General features: G+C 36.7%; 1 protein-coding gene across 1 annotated transcript; it reads left to right on the top strand.

Moving 5' to 3' along the window:
- The first annotated feature begins 6,775 nt into the window (after positions 1-6,775).
- Positions 6,776-22,156, top strand: LOC140142871 (kelch-like protein 25). The gene is made up of 4 exons (XM_072164892.1): positions 6,776-6,911; positions 13,492-14,111; positions 15,996-16,262; positions 19,487-22,156. Exons 2-4 carry the CDS (start codon positions 13,500-13,502, stop codon positions 20,408-20,410), a joined length of 1,803 nt encoding a protein of 600 aa, XP_072020993.1. The 5' UTR covers positions 6,776-6,911; positions 13,492-13,499; the 3' UTR covers positions 20,411-22,156.
- Positions 22,157-22,718: the final 562 nt, after the last annotated feature.

Below are 22,718 nucleotides of genomic sequence, written 5' to 3'. Positions count from 1 at the left end.
GACTACCAGTGGTGTAGCCAGTGAAAGCTACTGAAATGGGAGTCAATGATGTGACATGCTTTACAAGAACATTATTACTTTTCACTGAACAGTTTCATCTGTAGGATTGGTTTGGTTATCAAAGTAAATTTAGGTAAACAAATCCAGTAAACTACTCACGTCTTTAGCTTTCGCCATCTCGGATGATGGCTTTCTCAAAAGTGACTTGGTTCACTGCTTCTCCCGCGGAAAGCGGCTGTAGCCTCATTCCCAGAGTGTGATGACTCACTGCTTGTACCGACCATAGCTTAGCCCCTCTGTTCCAATAACCTGGCTACACCACTGCAGATTACCACTAATGCAAATGCTGCCAAGGACACATTTTTCTCCTTTTTTAATTTTTTAATACAAATTGTATGGTTTTTCAATATCATCACAGGCAGAGGATGAGTTCATCATTATTAGTTGGATTTTCAGTATAGCACTATTTCATGTATGTATTTTTATTACATATTTTTATTCTTTCACTTTTTATATATTTTCTTTATAATGCTATTCTGATGTTACTGAAAACATTTACATGTAATTAGTATTGGTAGTTTATCATTTTACCCATATGAAATCACACCACTAAAATCAAGTCCCTCTTATCTGAACAAATAAGAGCCAGTGTTTCCAGTCGCTTGTCAGTGGTTGATTTTAATTGGAAAAAAGTTTAGGTTGAAGGCCGATATGCCCATTTTTGTGATAATTGTGGTCTGTGGATGTTTTGCAACTAACAAAGCATAAAAAGGTTTAAAATATTATAATTCTGATATTTTAGGAACGCCCAAATGATGACATAACATAGGGCCTAAATGCCCTGTGCTGTAGAGATTGATATGGTGTATCATGTTTGAACACGGAAAATTGATTCCCTCAACTACCAAAAAATTGCATATTCTAGGGTAGAATATATCATAAACTTTTAACAAAATGGTGTTTTGAATGCATGATGACATTTTAACGATGAGAAAATTACAAATTCCTCTGTACCTTTTAACACATAATAGGAACTTGATTTAGTGGTGAGATACGATATGCAAGCATCAGGTGACTTTGTTGAGAGGGTAACATTTTACTAGAGAGATCTTGAAAGGATGTGTAATAATTATGAGCCCTAGGGAGGAAAATTTTTTTGAATGGCATGCCAAAGAACCCCCCTTTTTTTTTTTTGGTGTATCCAATATTGCTTACACTCACCAGCGGAGGGGGACATATTTCGTTGGAACCTGAAATTCGCGAAATTAAATCTAATATAAAAACTATATTGAAACTAACAGTAAGTCTTCTAGATTCGCGAATTTAAAACCCTCAAAATATTTTTCTCAATTCACGAAATAAAGTACCCACGAACTTTAAGTGTTTTACAGTATGGGATCACTGAATGGGCCTTTAATGTTTTTGTAAAATTGAATATTACCTTCTAGAAGCTCGTAATATTGCACAGCCGATAATAATTTTATTGTAGATCAGTATTGAGTTATTCAAATGTCAGGTTAGTAATGTTTTGTAGTATAGCCAGTAATTTCTAAGAACCACATAGGTACAGCCATGTGTTACAATGTGCCTTTAAAGGAGTATTTTGTAAACCCGGCATCCTCTTTTTACGATATTTTTCAGTATATATTCACGAAAAAATTTCAGTTGATTCTGATTTTGCGTTAGCGAGTTATGCATGATTATGCGTATTACACTGCTCATAGACAATGTGTTGTAATTTCGTTCTGGTGCACCAGAACGTAATTTAAAATTCACAATATCTTTACTAAATGAATTATTCTGCCAGAAATATTTGTATATAAACATTATGTAGCCAGAGGTTTTCAGTGGTATAAAAATCTCAACTTTTTTGGAGAAAAGTTGGGGGGGGGGGGTGATGCTGTGAATCACGAAATGCCCTTTTAATAAAATATTAAGTATATTTTTGTAATCTGGAAATACTAAGTCTTGTAAAACTGCTATTGCAATTGGTTTAACTCTTAATATAAATGATCTTGGCACTCCTGATCTTTAACGCACTTAACCCTATACACTACACTCTTTTAAAAATTAAAGGTCCTACTTCTGCTTCTACAGCCTGTCTCAAAAAAAATTTTGCAGGTAAAAAGCGCCCTCTTTGGCAATTAGAAAATACCGTTGTGACATGATGCTTACATCAACGTCAAGGGCACAGTCTTAGCTCTCAAATACCGTTTGTTCTGTTCAATTTGCTCTTTTTAATCTCGAGATATGTTTAGTTAAGAACAAAAGGGTAAAATCACAATTGTGCCACTTTTACTAGGGAATAGGGCTGTACATGTAAATCAATGATAGTTGATGTTGATGCATCTAATGCACCCCCCCTTCGGGCTCGTGCATAACACCAGCCAGCGTGCATTATTTTGTCTAATTTCATTTATTTGTCAAATTTCATGAACTTGTCAAAGTTCATTAACCCATAAGTGTGTAATATTTGTTTGTCTTTTAACATGTCTTGAATGAAAAAAAGAACAGTATTTACCATGGTAAAATCATTGACATGCACATGTATTTAATTTTACAGCAGAATGTGAAATATTTATTTATCGTTTAATTTGTCGTAAGAGGAAAAAGAGAATCATCATACCTTTATCATGATAAAACATTAAAAATAATTTTGTATTGTTGTGTAATTGATGCATTCTTTTGATTTCACGAATGAACTCTTGATAAACTTGATGCTATCATTGATTTACATGTACAGCCCTCTTCCCTGGTAAAAGTGGCACAATTGTGATTTTACCCTTTCGTTGTTAAGTAAGCATATCTCGAGATTAAAACAAGCAAATTGAACAGACTAAATTTGAGAGCTAAGACTATGCCCTTGACGTCGATTAAGCATTATGTCACAACGGTATTTTCTAATTGCCACAGAGGTTGCTTTTCACTTGCACAATTTTTTTTTTGAGACAGGCTGTATTTATTTGAAAGAACCCCAAAATGGATCATTCTGGCCTTTCCAGAATCTTTTTCAAGTCTGTGATGAATCGTTCTAGCCTTCCCAGAACCATTTTGGTTCTAGAACCATTTAATTTTCTACATACAGGACAGCTCCTTTATGTTCCATTTATTTGAACAGTCAGTACAAAATTACCATACACTACAGGGATGTGCCGCACACATGGGTAGCATTTTTGGCCTTTTGGTATATCAATAACCCCCTTTTCTAATCGATTGGTCATTTTTTCCAAAATTTTCTCAATTTTTGTTTTTTGGCAAATAGCCAAATTTTGACTTTTGGTATATCGGTGGATTCAAATTTCTTTTCAAATTTCAAATTTATTTTGAACTTTCAAATTCTCAGTGGCACACCCCTAATCATGAGTACTCCCCCTCCTGGATAGAGGAGGGGGGGATGGAGAGGAGGAAATTTGCATTGTGATTTTACACTCGTTTGTAGAGCTTGTAGTATTTTGTAGAATAACAGCACTTTTGTCATGATATTGTTAACCTGGTATTAAACAATAAACATGTTTTCTTTAACAAAAACAATGTTGGGTTTCATTGTTTTGTTTTATTCATTGGATGAAGCTAAGATTGTTTCCTCTCCACTTGGTTGTTTCTTTCTGTAGGAGCTACATACAAAGATATGTAAAAGATGGCTTCAAAATCCAACTCTAGTTGAACAATCTCCCCTTGACAATTTTGGCATGCTTGGGAGAACCCAACCCAGGCTTGAAATTTAGCTTATGGTCCTCTAACACATTCAAGATGTTAACAAAAAAAAGCAAATATATCATAATAAGTTAATTTTGATCAAGTTTATTAATCTCCTTTAAATTTAAATTTAAATTTTATTGATATTGTTTATTTGATTACACAAGATAAAATGATCGGAAAAAGGAAGCAAGGGTGTAAGACAGAATGACAAACGTTTTCAATACCATGGATACTTTGGAATATATGGATGCCAAGTCACATAATTATGAATACTAATATTATAGCAATGCTGTTCGTGAGAATATTATTATTATACTAGGTCTAGTCTATGATGTTACAAATTTACATATTTAATTATAGGGAGTCTTTAGGGCTATGATAAAATTAATTAAAAAAATCCTATACACCTTAGTCTAATTATAATTATCATTATTTTATAACTATTATTTCTTTTTAATCGTAATCATAAAGAATCAATGAAGTCTTCCTGCTGCTGAATCATTAAGTATTTTGTATATAATCACCACTAGCTAGTTTACATGGTTTAGGGGATCTTTATCCTATTTTCATCGATCAATTGGACACAGTAGATGAAGTATTTGATTGCCAAGTTTAGGCTACTCCTGTGTCCCCTATGTCTGGGGGTGATCAGTTGTTTGTTTTGACAACACTGGGGTCAAAAATTAAAAACCCTCGAATTTTAATGCAAATGGTCTCAAATATATATTGCTTGCATGTTGAAATTTGACCTGTGTTGACCTTGTCTTGTCCCCGGGGTCTTGTCTTGTCTTGTCTTGACCTTTGAACAAATTGAATATGGCTGGAGTGCCGAATTATTTTTGTTAACGTCTTGAATGTGTTATCGTCTCAGATATATATAGGACCATAAAAGGAAGCTAAAAAGTTGGGTTTGTTAGTAGAGTCCTGGGATATTTAAATGGGGGAATGCACATTAAATCCCTGTATATGCTAGACTATATTGCCGATGTTAGGATCATTTTAAAGCCATAATGTGTGATTTGCTCCACAGCGATGCCATCAATTGAATTTAATGCCCAATACTGTGCTAAAATATAGGCCTACCATGTTAAAGACTAAGCCTGAAGTACTTTAATTTAAGTACAATTTTAAGTTTTTATATTAAAACCGGAGATCTCGGGTTTATTCAGAATTCACCGATCAAGTGGTGGCAGCTGGTGGCTAAACACAAGCTAACACATCGCGTGCATGTGTAATTATTGAATCAGTGACGTATAAATTCATGGTGTGTGCATATCAGTATTATCACTGTTCATCTTACATCTTGACGTATAAACTGCATATTGCTATTCGTCTTATGTCTTGTTTGTTTGTCCTGGCTGTATGAAGCTATGCCAATATTCATGATAGCATACTAATACGATCGGTGACCTAATAAGCTCCAATACATGCAAAAGGCACTGGAATAAGATAGCAATTTTCTTTGTTTTAACTCATTTGTTTGGCACAAAGTTGAGGGGACAATGTGATCAATGAAAATTTAAAGGAGAATTTCATGATCCTAGCATCCTCTTTTATGACATTTTTCAGTAGATATCCAGGAGAAAAGCTTATTCCAAATTTGTCAGTGGATTCCGAATTTGGGTTATGCATGATTTGTGTATTACACTGCTCCATAGGCCACTGTTGTAATTTCGTTCTGGTATAGGCCTACCAGAACGAAATTCAAATTTGACGATATTTTTGCTAAACGAATTAATTTGCAAGAAATTGTTGGTAGATAAACATTATGTAGCCAGAGGTTTCCAGTAATGTAAAAATTTCAACTTTTATGTAGCTAGAGGTTTTCAGTGGTATAAAAATCTGAACTTTTTTTTTGAGAAAAGTGTGGGGATGAGGCTGTGGATCACGAAATGCCCTTTTAAATAGGAATCTATTCTTTATGCAAATCAGACATTATGGCCGCTTTCTGAGCACTAATGAGTTTGAGCATACATGATGATGTGCTGTATGTTATATAAGACCCATGTTTTTCCCAGTTTTTCTCCGAGAGACCGTAGGCCTACTTTTCTTTGCTCTCCAAAGACCCCCCCCCCCCACACACACACACATTTTTTTCTTGTTCTCCACACTTTTTTGTGCAAACAGTTTTACCCATGTTTTACTATTGTAGGACAGGGCCTACTCTAAAGTACTCTTCTTTTATAGTGCTGGACGTACCGTAAAATGCCGGGTAACTTCGGTCAGCGGGGTAACTTTGGTCGGTCAAATATATTTTTTTAAATGGTCATATTTTCGTACAGCAATATTGTTTTTAGTCACATTTGGTGTCAATTTGTTAAGAAATATATTTGGAAGAAATAATAGCCGTTCATGTCCAATTTCCTCGAAATTTACGAAAAAATTGGGATTTTTGACCAAAAATGGGCATTTTTTAAAAAAATTTTCAGTAAAAATAAAAATCGATATTTGTGAGCAAGGATGTGTGCTTGACTAATTTTGCATGGGGTCAAATGTCACCAAAAACAACAACTTTCCCATATACAGCGAAGATAATTTTTTTTTGATTTTTTTTTCCTTCATGAAATGTAGGCCTAATACTCTGACCAAAGTTGCCCCAAATGCGGGGTAACTTTGGTCAGGTTAATTTTAACCCCTAGGGCACCCTTACAAAATTATTAAAAAATCTTTCTCAACTTCAAGGTGTAGATGGGACCCCTAATGTCATAAAAAAGAGTTAATTAGAAATATAATTGGTTCTGTTTAGAAGCAGTGGTTTAAAAACTCTGAAAAGTGCCCAAAGTTACCCCATTTTACGGTAGGTCTACAAATATCCTTGAATAAAGACCCAATTTTTAGCATCTGCCCGGCGCCCATAAAAGACTCGATTTTTAGGACCTTCCCTCAAAAGTTTCCTATTTTGTAGCATCTTCCCATAAAAAAACAATTAAAAAAAACAATGGAAGTGGCCTGGCCTCGGAAAACTTGCCGTAATGTATGCCGTTGGAGCAATTTATTTAGTGGTGTGCTCCCTTAATAGTAGACGACAAGCTGTATTTAACGATATGGCTAGGGCGCATGCGCATGCGCAAAATTTTAGCGCAACGAAGGGCATGGAAATCGAATTTTAGGTAGCAAATTCTTTAATAAATTGCTACTTTTTTCTTCCTTCACTTGTCCTGACAGAACCAAAATCCACTCTGCACAGTAATCAGCACATACAGTTCCTGTAGGTAGGTTTTATGATGTGAGTAAACACTGTATTAAATTAAAATCAGGTAAGAAATTCGCAACCAAGTTAGCCTGTGTTATGTATGGCATCATGCACTTCAGTGATGCCAACGCCGCGCCTTAGGCGCACAATTGGGCTACTTGGCGATCACTTGCCGCTACTCAAAAAAGCATGCCGCTACTTGTCTAAAATTGGGCTACTTTTGTCAGTCTCGGGCCGCGGCACTAATTTAATGCATTTTCCTTTCAAATTAGCCGATTTATAAAGGTTTTGAGTCTTTGAAGGTCCAAATTGAAATTACAATGGGTTTTGTGACCATTTATTGGTCAGTAACTTCCCAGTAAGTACCGGAAGTTTCAAAGTCAAGTGCTTTTCCGCCCAATTGGGTGTTTTATGTTCTAAATTGGGTAAATCCGCCCAAATATCCGGTATTGGGCGCTTTTTGAAGCTTAAAAATTGGGCTACTTGAGAATCCTTTACCGCGGCCTGGCGAGTCAATGCGCCGCGCCTTGACGCTGAAAAGTTTTGGCAACACTGTGCACTTTCGGTTTCGCATGCGTTTGAATGGGAATTATTTTGCCCAGTCGCCACAAGTTTAGGGAGCAAATTTCTTCAATATTTTGACAAGTTGACATAAAATGTTCTATTCTATATTGTTTGGCAATAATGTCTTTTGCCAATAGTACGTCCAAAGTTGTAATTTTGTGTTTTTGATTGCAAAGATCGGATATTTTTTATTCCCGATTCCAATTTTGCACCCTTCGCAAGGGTGGAGAATTCGGCAGAATTTTGCCTTTTTGGCCCGCTTTTTGGACACTAAAATGCATTCGATCCTTAATTTTGTTTCAACCAAGTCTTAAATTAGCAAGCACAATAAGGTGGGTACGGTATTAATTTTATATACCTTTGATGAAATTTTTCAAATATCTGACCTGCGCAAACCGTAGTGTGTATTTTCCATAGACAGACAAAATGGTGTGAGCCAGTCCTTAGGTATGTTATGTATCGTAGGATTGGCGAGTGAGTCTAAACCAAGTGCGAGAAAAAATCCTTTTGGATTCTCCCAGTGGAATTTTGCAAGAATCCATGGATTCTCGCCATGTAACTTCGTCTGATAAAACTGAAATATTTACGAGAGTCCATTTAGATTCTTGTAATTTTGTTGACGAGAATCTTTGCGAGAACAGATTCTCGGATTCTCTCCGAATTTCTGACCCTTAAACTAAAGACATGCGATGTAAATTTCTATATAATGTTAAATATGGAGTTGTCTGTCCAATTAAGGTCATGTTCACATATAAATTATTTAACCGGGACCCGAGTTAATCCGGGTTGTACCCGGGTCCCGGGTTGAAAAAAATTCTGTTCACACTATAACCACTCTCATGAAGAAAATTGACCCGGGTTGATTATTTTGGCTAAAGCCTACTGGAAAAATGCAGGCGTGTACATATTCTGTCATTGACTATTACCGGTATAATAACAGGCTCCCGGCCTAATTATGCTCATTTTTTATATTTTATTTTCTAATTCCACCTCATGTAATCTTATCTAGTTACTTCTTGTAGCTGTTTTGGGTTAAAAACTCACAAAAATAATTACTTCTTGATTCGATAATACTAGTAATTTGTTTGCTTTTATTGCCAAAGAACCGAATCATTCTTTTCCCAGTGCAGACAGAAACAATAGAAAGGGAATGATAATGGTTGTGTTTATACTTCTAGTAATGCGGGTCAAACAGTGAATTTCTGTTCACACTACAATTGACCCGGGTCATACCCGGGTTTGACCCGGGTTTTAACCTGCTCATTCCTAGGTTGAAAAATATTGACCCGGGTCGATTTTTTTAAGGTTTTTTCCTGTTCACACTTATAATCAACCCGGGTCTAACCCGGGTTATACCCGGGACCCAGGGCAAAACAGGCATAGTGTGAACACGCCCTTAACTTAGACACCCAGTTTTTGTTACTTATTTGAAAAAATATCCACTTTCAAAGAAAGTCATGAAAGAAAAGTGTTAACATTCGCTGAGACCTAACTGGATTTTTGTGTTTCCAAAGCATGATTGAGTGAGAGTTTACCAGAAATTCTATTGAAATTGGAAGGTTTTTCTCAACACTTTAAAAATAATCCGGTAGCAGTTGGGTACCACTATTTTGGAAGGTCTCATTATACAGATTTGTAGGTAATATTGTGATTTTGGATAGTGAATGGATGAATAGTAAATTAATTATACTCCTCCCCAAAAACATTTTATAAAAATGAAAAATATAATTCAGTTCATAAAATGCAGACAGTGTTTCTAATTGGCATATTTATTCTTAGTGTAAAACCAATTACAACAATTCGGCACGGTATTTGAATCTTGTTCTGTGCATGCTTTTGGCTTGGCCCAATTCCAAGAAAATACAAATTGTATGAATGTTCTGATGTTATTGATGAGGAGTATAATTCACAATACACTCCAGACGCATAGTAACTTGCCCTATCATTTGTTATAATGCACCAACTGAAATTATTGATTGGCTCCAAACAAAGGATTTCAACCGGTGTCCTTCACCGAAATCATGGCACATTGCAGTCTATTCAATCAAATATTGTCATCAACCTATTTGATTGTAGTATATTTGTTATGCGTGTGAGACGACCTCTCGTGGTAGATTGCAAACATGCTTTTGTTGAATGCATTTGAGTAGACCGCCATTATTGTGAATTAGTAAAAGGATCAAAGAAAGAAGGGTGGCATCACTGATAAAAAAATATAAAAAAATAAATGTAGATATTTATATATAGCGCTTTATGCCGTAAACAGCCTCAAAGCGCTTTACATTTATTCCGCCGTTATTAGAATATGTCGGAACCACGTTTGCTGCCTACAAATGGCGCAGGGTTCATTCAGTACAACGACTGTGACTACCCCTAACAGCTTCCCATTGCACCTGGGTGGGGTGAGGCAAGCGTGACAAAGCGCCTTGCCCAAGGGCGCAACACGGTGGCGGGACGGGGACTCGAACCCACGCACGTCAAGCAAGCTCTCAGATTATGAGTCCAAGGCTGTAACCACTGAGCCACCGTGCACCAATATGCATGATTACAATGTTCAAAGTCACACCCCTTACTGTAAATAGATTATCCCATCAAAAGTTTCAAGCCATTAGGAAAATTCGGCTGGACCCAGATATCTTGCTGTAAATTGGTCAAAATTTAATAAAAGTAGACAAGGAAGAATATTTTTTCATCGCTTTACAAATAATTTCTGTTAGGTCTGACCGTGTTTAGCAACTTTTCTTTCATGACTTTTTGCCAAAGTAAAAACTTTTCGAAATATATCCTAAAAACCGGGTGTCTAAGTTATTTGGACAGACAATAGTAACTATACATGTACTACGGAAACCAGACAACTCGCCCCAGGTACCAACTCGCCCCAACGCTGGACAACTGGCCCCGCGGACAACTCGCCCCAGTGATAACTCAATGGAAGGTATTGATTGATTATGTGCATTATATAGGCTACCGTGATGCAGAGGACATCATTTATAATTAAGAGGCGGAAATTCAAAGAGGCTATGCATGCCGTGGGGTCCTGCCCGGGTATGTCTAGGCATAGGTATTGGAGGAGATACCTATGGTCCCAGCCTATAGCGTCAAAAAAAGCTGTGCGGGAACATTATTCAAAAGGAAAAAAATGTTTGGCAAATTTTTCAAAGACAAAATTAATGCGCACAACTAGCAAAACAAACGCCAGCAGCAGCTTAGAGATATTGTGACTTTCGCCCCCTTTTTTGCACCGCGTGTTAGTGGCGGATATTAGCTGCCACTTACACGAAAACGCCGGGTGTGACATGTGGTCAATCAATGGTATGACGACAAAGCACGCAAAAGTGCCAGAACTTGACACGTACACTGAGCGTGCCGTACCTTGCTTGACAAGTCCCAAGCCCCGCGCATGGCCGCATGCCTTACACACTGATGTACGATGATTGCTTGACAAGTTCCGGGTCAAGTAGTATATGCTCTCATTAAGACCCTGAGAATTACAGGCCGTGTTTTGAACTTGTGACGTAGGCCTATATATCGGGACCTGGTTCAACGATCAGCTGCAAGGATGTGTCTCAACGACTACTCACGCGAGTCCAGCGTGTCAGCTATGATTTCATCCCTGAATTGGACTGATCTTGAGACCAGACGTATCATCGTTAGACTTGCTATGATGTACAAAATCAACGGTGGACTAGTGGATGTTGATTGGGAACCCCACCTGACCCGACCTAACTAAAACGCTCCCATCCTGCTTCATTTCAACGACCGAGAACTAGAACGACCATCTACTCCGACAGCTTCTTTCCTTGGACCGTAAAGCACTGGAACGACCTACCACACCACATCTAATCAACCAGAACCAGACCTATTAAAATACGATTTCGGTCAAATTTAAATTTGGTTATCCTTTGCAAAAATATTATTAGTAATGCGCTCCTTTACTCACATTCAAAGACCTGTCCTTCTTGTTTTCACGCAAAAGGACAGTTTTAGAGTATGGCCCAGAAACTCATTGGGGGGGAGCAGGGGTCTTCCCTCGAAAGGTCCCATTTGTTAGCATCTTCCCCAAAAATACTCCATTTTAGGATCCTACTCCTATTTTTCGCACAATTTTTCCCCCGAAATACCTCATGACCACAAATAATAATAATATATTATACTTAACTAGCGGGCGCCGGGCCTCCCGCTCGTTTTACTTAATTTAAGACAAGCGAGGAAAACTGAACTTCTGGTATGGAAGAATGGGATTTCCAACATTTTTAGGCCTACTCATGTTAATGGTATCTTGCAGTGCATGAAGCATGCGTTTGAACTTACATATGTGTACATCCATATCAAAACGATGCAATTGTCGGCTGCTACATGTGTCTCATTTCACATAATAGCTAGGAATAAATATCTCAAGTGGAGGTCACTTCAAATCATCACCAAGTCACATGGTTTAGGAATATGTTCTCTGTATTCCTAAATTAAGTGACTTCAGTATGAACATCAGCGCGCATGCATTATTTTGTCTAATTTCTCTCCCAACAAGTAATACACGTTCATTAACCTATAAATGGCTAGTATTTGTATGCTCAATATAGCCACAGTCATCACAGTAATAACTCCGCCCTAATGAATATGAATAGCTGATTTCTAATGTGCCTTTGTGTCAACATATTTTGCCGCGACTGGTGATCTCTGAAAGTTCCGATGCACGCAGTGCTGGCGTGATTGTTTGACACGGCACGATCGAACAATCGGCCCTCAAATTTTTTTGATCCCCCAATAGTAAGGTCCAACTATGGGGGTGAACCAGTATTTCCAAAATAGAGTAAAGGATTTTGTTTGTGTATACAGGGATCCAAATAGACAAAGAAATTATACTAATAAAACTAATATTAAGAATATTATTTGCACTAAAATGTCCACTTGGGCTAGCCAAAACTATATTTATTTGACACACTTTTTATACCTTGAACATCTCCCCCCTGTAAAAATGGAATGGCTCAATGCTCATCTATTTTACGGAATAAGACCCATGATTTTTTGATGTATTTTCACCACCAAAATAAAATATTGGCCATAGTTTCAGCTTACTCTTTGCTGAAATTTGAAGGATCTGAAAGTTCCTGAAACACAATTTTCCTGGATTTTCCCTGGCTGATGTCCATCATTTTTAAATCACACAATGCTGATGTCATCAACATGTACAGGCCTACTTTTACTATTATTATACTCTTGCTGACGGCACTGCCCTTTAATATTTTACGTCAACTGTGAGTTTCTTAAGTGGGAAATTACTACTCCCAACTTTATTTTGGTAAATTTAAATATCCTTTTATGAAAATATTTAAATTATATATTTTGAATTTGTAAATTTAAGTTTAGAATTTAGAAACTAAAGTCAATTTATTTGGGCCCGCAAAAGTTTGTGAGGGCCCCCAAAGATTTAAAAACAAGGGTCCAAATGGCCCGTGGTCATTTTTGCTTATTTGCCATGCTGTTTACCATCAGAAAATACTATGTACTAAAATTTGGGAATTGCTGCACAAATTAAATTTTACAGGAATGCACTTTTTGCTACTAAAAAATTGCTGCAAATCCAACACTGCCAAACACGGTCAAGCAAAGAGGAATCAACAACCAAACCAAAATAATACGCTATTCAGTAAAAAATTCCGGTCCTACCTCTGTCCTGCTGGACTCCGAAAATGACCCCGGACCTCAAAATTTGTGAAAATGAGGGGTAAAGGGGTTCAACGGACCCAATTTTGATCCAGCGCTAACCCTGGTTAGGAAATGGTCCTTTTTTTTTTCATTTCATTGTAGCCCTAAAATGACTTCCTTGTAAAGCCCATGCAGGTTGCAAATTAGATCCAACACTGTCTTTTTTCCTCCTTGCTGCAATCATGTCAAACATGTGCTAGAAAATGGCATGTGCCCAAAGTGACATCACAGGCTATTCACAGCTCAATTACACATTTTATTCAGTTTTCAGTTGTTTACCTTTTTACTAGATTTAAAGTGCACTTTATCACTTTGTTAATAACTTACAGGTGACAAGATGGCAAATGCAGAACATAGCATGAACAACATGGATACTGAAAATCAACGTTTATTAGATCATGTTCAGAAAGTATGTGAGGGGCTTCACAAACTTCAACAAAACAGAACCTTGTGTGACATCACTATAAAGGTTGGCGACGCATCATTTGAAGCTCACAAAGCAGTCCTTGCCTCAAGCAGTGACTTCTTCTACACCATGTTTACATCAGGATTTCAAGAAAGTCATGCATCCGAAGTTAGTATCACAGGCAAACCAGAGGCCTTCCAGATTCTGCTTGATTTCTCTTACTCGGGCAAACTTGATGTTCCTTCCGATGAAGCCACTGCTGTTATAGACGTCTTAAAAATGGCTCACTATCTGCAGTACAATTTAATTGTCGTCAGGTGTGAAGAGGTGTTACTGCGAATCTTCCGTCAATTTAAAATGAAGGATGTTCTACAGATGATTTCTGACAGTGATGTGTTTGGGCTTGGCAAGTTGAAGACCAGATGTAAGCAGTACCTGGCTCAGAATTTTGAAGGGTCAGAAGAGTTTCTCCAATGCATGACCAGTGAATTGATTGTGGAGACATTGAATCACAAGGACTTTAACGTTATGGATGAGAAAAAGGTACAATATCACTTAAAATCATTATATTTTCAGGATATAGCAAGAATGCAATTTCGTTCAACTTTGTGTGAATGAAAATTTATTCTCCCAAACTCATTTAGTGAAATGTAACTTACTGTGTGTGTAATAGAGGTACCGGTAATCATTGTGACATCACATATGTACGCCATCTTGTAGGTACAGGCCTTTTCTTCTCATAAATGCAAACACATCATAAACACACGACAGTAGTTGGATGCCGCACTGCATTCTGCAGAATTGCCCATCAGGAAAAGTCAGCAATAGAGTAGAAAGGTCATTTTTGACTAATTTCAAAACAATTTGCCTACAATAAGGTAAAATTTGCTATTTTCCGAGTTTTGAAAAGATGATCCATCCATGGTCGCATGTCATGAATTGGTCATCTTTTGTGTAACATAATGTAAAATGAGGAAAATATCACCAATTGTGATTCACTTCAACACAACTTTTAATAAATACATTTTAGACCATTATAAGTATATATTTCTGGAAAGCTTATATTACAAGGATGCCAAATCAACAAAATATAACATTATAATACAGGGTGGGTAAGAAATATACAGGGTGAAACATCAACAAAATTAGCATCTTTCTTGTCACAGTGAACCCCATATTTTTCTTTTCTGAAAGCTATGTAGCTCAAAATAAATATGGATTCAGAAAGACATTTCATGGGCCCTTCAAACAAATTAGGAAGAAAGAGTTTGGTATCCCTTGTGTTAAACATACAGGGTGGTCAAAAATTGTAAAATAATTTTACAATTTTTATGACATTTATCAATCAAAACTGTTTTCCTCCATTTCTGGCACTAAAACTAATAGCATAATTGAATTCCTCATCAAATTTCCTTTAAAATATGTGTACTTTTGAATAAGCAGGATGACTCGGGCCAAAGATGGGCCATTTAGAAATGACAGAGCATTACGTGTACACTTTGTACAGCAACATTAGGAAAAACTGTCTTAATTAGCATTTAATTAGGCAATTAATTAGTTACATCTTTTGTTACAGTTGATCTACTATGAGGTAGATCTACAATCCAGGATGATATATGTGCAATTTGTGGTCCATGCTAGTTGTACTTTTTAAGATACAAAGGTTTGAGGTTTGCCATATTTTCACAATTTTGTGTACAACCCTATGGGGCTCCCCCGCCCCGGCTCCCCCATTGACACGTCTTACATATTGAAGTATAAATCTCAAAGTAGTTGTCCAATTGACTTGGGGTTTTTTGTATTTGACAAAGAACATAATTATCTACAAAATGACACCAAACTTTCCACAATAGGTACTATACTTTTAGAATAAACCAAACTTGAAGTGTGAAGAAAGCATTTTCATGTTACGGCTCCTCCATTTTTGGGTGACCTATTTGTGACATGCGACCCCGTGTAAAAGTGGCCTAGAAAAACGACCCATGTTTGTGCAGATCCCAATATGCAGAGATGCCAATCTTCTGATTTTTATCAGAATTCTGATTCTTTTACATTTCCAACAAAAAAATGTGATTTTTTTTTTCAAATTTTCTACAAAAAAAAACTTAACAATTTTTTTTTCAAATGGGAGCTCCCATTGGTGTAAATAGACTTGTATGCCATACCTTGTAATACTGAACTTCAGATGGACTTTCAAGGTATTAAAACTGTTTCAAACGTCCAGGGACCCTTGGCTTAAGCATGCCTCTGGACCCCCGGCCATTACACGCTCCCTACGCTGGCGACTTAAGTTCAGATTTTTTTCACAAGCTATTTGCATCTCTGTATAATTTATGGTCATTGTACTAGATTGATAGATTGGCTGATTGATTATATTGATTTGATTGACTGATTGGATTGCTTGACCAATTCATTTTCCCTTTAAAGGTGTTTGACATCATAGTTGCATGGCTCAAGCATGACTGGGAAGGTCGCAAGGAGTTTGCACCCTGTCTTCTTAAAGCAATGCGTCTTGGAGCAGTTCCAGTGTTCCACCTGAATATGACCTTCCTACAGATGCCGGAGCTAAATACCATCCCAGAATGCCCGCAGATGGTTATCAGAGTGATGCAACTACTTGATTCCAAGAAGCCAAATGACCCTCCACTGAGCATGTCCCACCCTGCTTTATTTGAAACCAGATCAACAGTTACTGTAAGTATAAGGAATTGTAGAAACTTTGAAACATGAATTGCTCACCCATTTATCATGTTTCTATCATTTTTATGCAAAGGAAATATATACACAAAAGGCCATGTGTCATGAACTGGTGTGTCATAAATTGGAGATGTTTCACTGTATCGTAAATTTTGAGCTGTTCCCTATTAGAAAATACATTTCCTTTTTTATCAAATTGTCATTTTTATCAAATACACACTTATTTTAAACCTGGAATGTTTCCTTGAATTTGACACCAAAAGAATTACAATTGGACCTCAACCAAAAAATATATTAATTAGCACTGATTAAGCTAACGAAGATGCAAAGTTTATTTTCTGGATCAAAAGAATAGTTGTTAAATATGGTTCGATTTGAAAGCCTAATGAATATTTATTTTATTGATTATTCATATATCAGTCAATAATTTGATTTAATCATGTTTACAAGTACTCACTGAGAACTGCAAGTCACAAGAATCACAATTTTTCCCTATTCATTACACACAAAAGCCAAAATTGTCAATATTTGGATTTGGATATTTTGCCTTATATTTTCCACATTTGTAATGAAATGAAAAACTATACTCACCAAAAATATCATCCTACATGCATTGCTTATCGTGTATCCTGTAAAATTTTCCGACGAAAGGAATAAATTTACAATTTTATTTTCTGCTGCACTTTAAGATTGCACTATAATGATGTTGTGAAATTGTGGTGGTAAGTTGCCAGCGCAATAACCTCAATCCCGATCTACTCCCCTACATATTTACGATTGATTCCATATTCATTATGTGATAAAAATTTAGGGGATTAGATCCCGATTCAGGTTCTTGCATTGCCAGCTCTCTCAACTTGGAACTATACATGTAATGGCTGACATAATTTTTTTACCACAATGCGTCCCCATGCAGATCGCTATAGTTTGGCTTCTTCTTGTTCTCCTTCGAGAGAGTGACATCATACGTCAGTCAGAGTTACTTCGCACAACTATGTATTGCCATTGATCGTGGGTGTAAACACCATTTATGGTACATGCACTGACATTATTCTCTTGAGGAAGCCAGTTGGACTGTAATAAATAGTCAGGGGAATAATTCCTAATTTACATTCAACCAAAATTATGGAGGGGTCAAGTAGACCAATCTGGTTTAAATACAATGCATATTTCTTTCATTATGTGGATTTAGAAAAGTACTAGGTTGACCTATCTTGTGTATAGTTTTTGATTTGGTCAAATGTCACATTTTGGGCTCAAATAGTCTTAAATTTTGGGACAAACTGTTCATTTTGTTTTGCCCAAATGCAGGCCCGTACACAGGGAAGGGGGTGCGGGGGTGCGACCGCACCTCCCAAATTTGCAAAAGTATACAAAAAGTCCAAAAATGTAAGAATTTGCGAGTGTAGCTAGCAAAAAAAATCAGGTTTTTAATGGTTTTTTGGTCAAAAAAGGTCCAAATTTTTGGGGAAAAGTCCATTTTCCCCAAATCGCCCCCCCCCCCCTTTGGAAAAAGTCCACTTTTTCAAAATCAGCACCCCCAAAAAAAATCCTGCATACGGGCCTGCCCAAATGGAAAAAGATCATTCATAAAATGAAATTAACAACATACGATACAATAATAGAATAAATTATGTCCTAAATATCCATTTTATGAGATTTAACTTCCTATTTACTACGCCAACTGTCAAACTGCACAGGCACAAAATCAATTATTTTTATATCAATACTGATAGCTTGTCCCCAGTACTTGAAAACAGCACCAAAATAATATAAAATTCCGAAATGAGTTCAAAAGGTCATCATTTTTATTCCATCCAACATGCTTGATTTCATCTGACATGGTGGTATTTCCAGGGGGCGCTATTGGAAAAGTGGCCATTATCAGGTGGCATAGGACACGCAATTCGGACGTACGAGGCTGGCGAAGATACAGGGCTGACAGCCCCATTCACAATACACGGTTAGCGATTATAAATGGACAATTAACATACTTGCAGTGGGGTACTTTGCAGAACCCCAACGGTTTTAGAGTAAGATAATTTTGCTTTGACACCACATAACAAATTTAGAATTGTTTGTGAAGATTTCATGATTATGTGTTAATCCAATGGCGACGCCAAAAATAGCGATATCGCATCCACCATCATCTGGCCATTATAACATTAAAATGATCAATTACTTCATAGTAATCGGTAGTTTGTTGTCTGAATATTAACACATATTTTATAGAATCGTGCTCCTTTTAAGTTGAATTAAAAATTCACGAAGAACCCTATTTTTGTTAATTCCGACCGACAATGTCAGTTTTTTAGCGATAAATGGACTCACGCATTGCCATTTTCCCAAGTTCTATCATAATATGTGATGCGATCAAGCAAATTCAGTCGAAACACGGAAATATTGATTTTGAGATATAGCCAAACAAAGGAAATATTTCCTCTTGATTGTTTTGCAAAGTCTTTTTAAAGACTTTGCAATTAAAATTGCTCAAATCTTTGGAACTGGTTGTTCAATTTCAGTGCGGTTTTCTGCAAAATGCAGCTTTGTAAATGTTTTTTTACTATCCTATAAGAAACTGAAAATTTAATATTTCCGAGTTCCGACTGATTTTGCTTGATCGCATTATAGTAGTTCAAAAATGCCAACCATTTTCTTTATCAGTCCTGTATTCCTTATTTATAAATACGAATTTATAAATTCTTGATCAAGAGAACTAGAGGTTGCCTTTATGGCTGGGCGTCAGTATGTCTGGAGAGTTTGCCTCTAGCACAGATGGTAGTCTTCCTGTACTTTTCAATGGTAAGGCAGTTGACTTCAGCAACTTGTCGCTCAAAATTTGGTGTGTTTTACCAAATAAAAACCATTATAAAATGAATGGTGCTCGATAACATTTTAAATGCTTTTCCCTAAAATCAGTTAGTCATATGTAACTTACAGGATCCCCTATCTTCAGATTTTTGAAGTAGTCATTTTTGTGAAAATTCATGAATACCGACATCTTGTTTTCCTATTCATTTGTATGGAGTGAATGCTTATCTAGGTATATTTTGCTGATACAATGATTTGTGTAATGGCTGCACTCATGTACCCCATGGTGAATTTATAAATAAGGAATACAGGACTGTCCTACATGATAACAATATTTTGAAGAATGGCCACATTTAGTTTTCTTGTAACTAAAGCAAGGCTATTATTATTATCGCTCTCTTTTTTTTTAGGCAATTATTAGTGTAGAAGATGGTAGTTTGAGATTCTTTGATGTAGGTTGGAAAATAATGACCAAACTTCCAGCACTACCAAAAAAGGACTTCTCTGACAGCTCTGATAATTGTGTGGTTGTTAATAATGCTCAACTGTACGTAGCACGTGGTACACAGCAAGGCACAAGGCGTTTGCGGCACCCTCAATTTCTATCATTAGACGTAGTAAACAAGAAGTGGACACCCCTAGCCGCCATGACACAGAGACGGGAAATGTGTTCTTTGGTATCACTTGGTAATAGACACATATATGCCATTGGTGGGGTGTGCAGAGGCGTTTGTATCAAAAAGTGTGAGGTGTACATCATTGACGAAGACAGATGGCATGAAATTGCACCCATGCCTCATCCAGTATGTTCAAAGTCTGCTGTTGTTCACGAAGATAAAATTCTTGTGTATGGCGATCAAGATATAGACTATGCTTATATTAATAATCGTTTCAAGCTGATGATGTACAATCCCACCGTCAATACATGGCATGTTCTTGATACTTTTGAACATGACACAAACGGGTGTGTGTTTACCTCAGGTTTGGTTGTCCAGAATGGAAGATGCTACCGAGTTGCCGGTGATGAAGATGCTGGTTTTGTCGTCCATGAGGTGATCATTGATCACAACAACAGGTTTTGTACAAGTGGTAACGATCAAAGACAGGGGCAAGATGCTATTCCAAGCAATTTTAAAGATAAGGGCTTGTTTTGTATTGACCAAGTTGTGTATGAGGTAAGACTTCATGGCTATTTTAAGATGGACGATATAGTTCCAGAAGCTTTAAACCAAATGACCGATACTTACATGATGAGTCGGATGCAGAATGTATATGGTGTAAGAGACACTGAATGTGTCGCCACTTTCAGATTTGACAAAGCTTTGTTGGTTTAAATTTGCCATGTTTCAGACAATCAGCCTGGTGTTGTCACTTGCCATTCAAAGGTGTAATGCATGATCGTTCCCGTAGTCAAAAATGAACCCCTATTTTGCATGCTTTCAAGGACATTTACAGCAATGATTTTGTACCCTATTTTGCACAAAACCAGGGACAAATTAGCCATAAAAATTACCCCCGAGAGTTAAGGACACTTTTGTTAAAGCATCCCTTTGTTAACATTTCAAGAACACAACAAAAACACATTTTTGGATTAATTTTATTGTCTAAGAAGGACTCTGTTGTCCCTGTAATCGACCAAGATGAGTTCCAGTACATGTATAAACACTCCAATGGATAAAATGCCCTATTCTTGAATTTCGAGGACACCATCATCAGAAACGCCCCTATTTTTTAAATATAGTAGCCATGCTTTAAAATGGCCTTTTTCTGTGAAATTGGGAACAACGATTATACAAATAGTCAATGGTAAGACAACTTCGGGAGTAGCAGTAATAGCTACTATACTGGAAGACAGAGATAAAAAGGCTAGTTTGCCTGTGACGTCATCTGTCAATCAAACTTGATTATGGTTTGTTTACAAGTGTCGCGATGATGTGAGTTGATGAACGTGACGATAAAACCGGGCACCTTATTGTTAATTTTGCACCTTCAAACATACAAACCATCTCAAAAGATAGGTCTTTATACATGTTATAGTAGGACTTTCTTTCTTTCGCGAAGGCACCATATGTCAACAATGCCCCCCCCCCCCATGATGCTTGTTGATATTGGCCCATAAAATGTTCTTTTGGCCAGTCAGCAAGACTGATGACCCAAGGCTGACTTCAACATCAAGCATTCCCTGCTATTTGGCATTACCTATTCTTAATGGGCTGAAGTCTTAATCCCATGTGAACTACTTGCCGATTGGCCAAAAAGAAGTTTTCATTATCAATTGGACCATTCAGCAACATTGTTACAATAATTTCACCACACAAAAAAATTGGTGTGAATTATTTGCAAAGCTCCATTCTGATTGCTATCGTGTAATTGGCCAATCAGAGGCAATGTTAGATCGGCAGGTAGTGCTCAGAAGGTTGAAAAGTGTCACAAAATGTGGACCAATGTAGCATTAAGGTAGCGCTATTGGATATAGATTTTTTTCTAATTAAAATATGTGAAAGTCCATTCTTTCCTCATTACAAGACTGAAAATTTTATTTCAATCGGACATTCGGTTACTAAAATATGACCTGTCAAAATGGCACAAAACCAAGAAGTTAGTAACTACTTTCTTTTTTATTTTTATTTTTGTCATGCAGTGTTGTCAAGTAATTTTCTAATAATAACATGCAAGAATTATTCAAAGTAAAGTTTCCAGATACACTTAGAAGAGGTGTGGGACTGAAACTTGGTACATGGGTAGTACACATGAAATGCAACAAACCTATGAATGCGTTTGGCAAATTTCCATTTGCATAATTAATTATGGCCTTAATCAACTGGCCCTAATTAATTATGCAAATGGAAATTTGCCAAACGCAACCATAATTTTATAGTATCTTGTGTGTACTACCCATGTACCATGCCTCAGTATCATAGCTCTTTTAATTGTATGTGGAAACTTTACTTTGCATTATTCATGCATATATAATTAGAAAATTATCTGGCAACTGGACTTGTCAAAAATATAGAAAATAAAAAAGTTGTTGCCAATTTCTTTGTTTCGCGCCATTTTGACAATGCCATATCTCAAGAACCAAATGTCCGATTGAAACAAAATGTTTAGTTTTATAATCTAGAAGGCAAGAGCTTTAACATATTTAAATTGAAAGAAAATCTAAATTTTTGCATTAGCCAATAGGGCCACCTTAAAATATTTTCATGAAATTTATCTTGATTTTTTACACCTATTGTAATTAATCTATCTATAGTCTATTTGGCTTTCTCGTAACTGCAGTAGCGTCTGTTTGTGATACCAGCTCAATCAAAGGCGGTGTATATGGTGCAGTCATTTTGCGCACTGCGAATGCACTGCCTTGGACTGTGTGTGTGATGGCGCTCTCCTGTCTAGAGGAAGCCAAATGGACCATGATAGTAATAAACACTTACAAAAAGTGCACACTTGTTTAATTGAGTGGTCATAATTATTCTTACCATGATTGATTGTAAGAACATTGTAATTGATATAAATGTATGCAAAGAATTTTAGCTTGAATTTATATTACTGTCTGTTCAATTTGCTTAGATTCTTGTATTCTTGTATTTGGGGTTTTAAACTGAATTTGAAAAGTGTAAATCACGTTGGGTCTAAAGCTGTGCT

The sequence above is a fragment of the Amphiura filiformis genome, chromosome 20 (genome assembly GCF_039555335.1).
Source record: "Amphiura filiformis chromosome 20, Afil_fr2py, whole genome shotgun sequence".
NCBI classification, from domain to species: domain Eukaryota; kingdom Metazoa; phylum Echinodermata; class Ophiuroidea; order Amphilepidida; family Amphiuridae; genus Amphiura; species Amphiura filiformis.
Note: the sequence above shows the minus strand (reverse complement) of the source record. Positions and strands in the feature narration are given on the sequence as shown.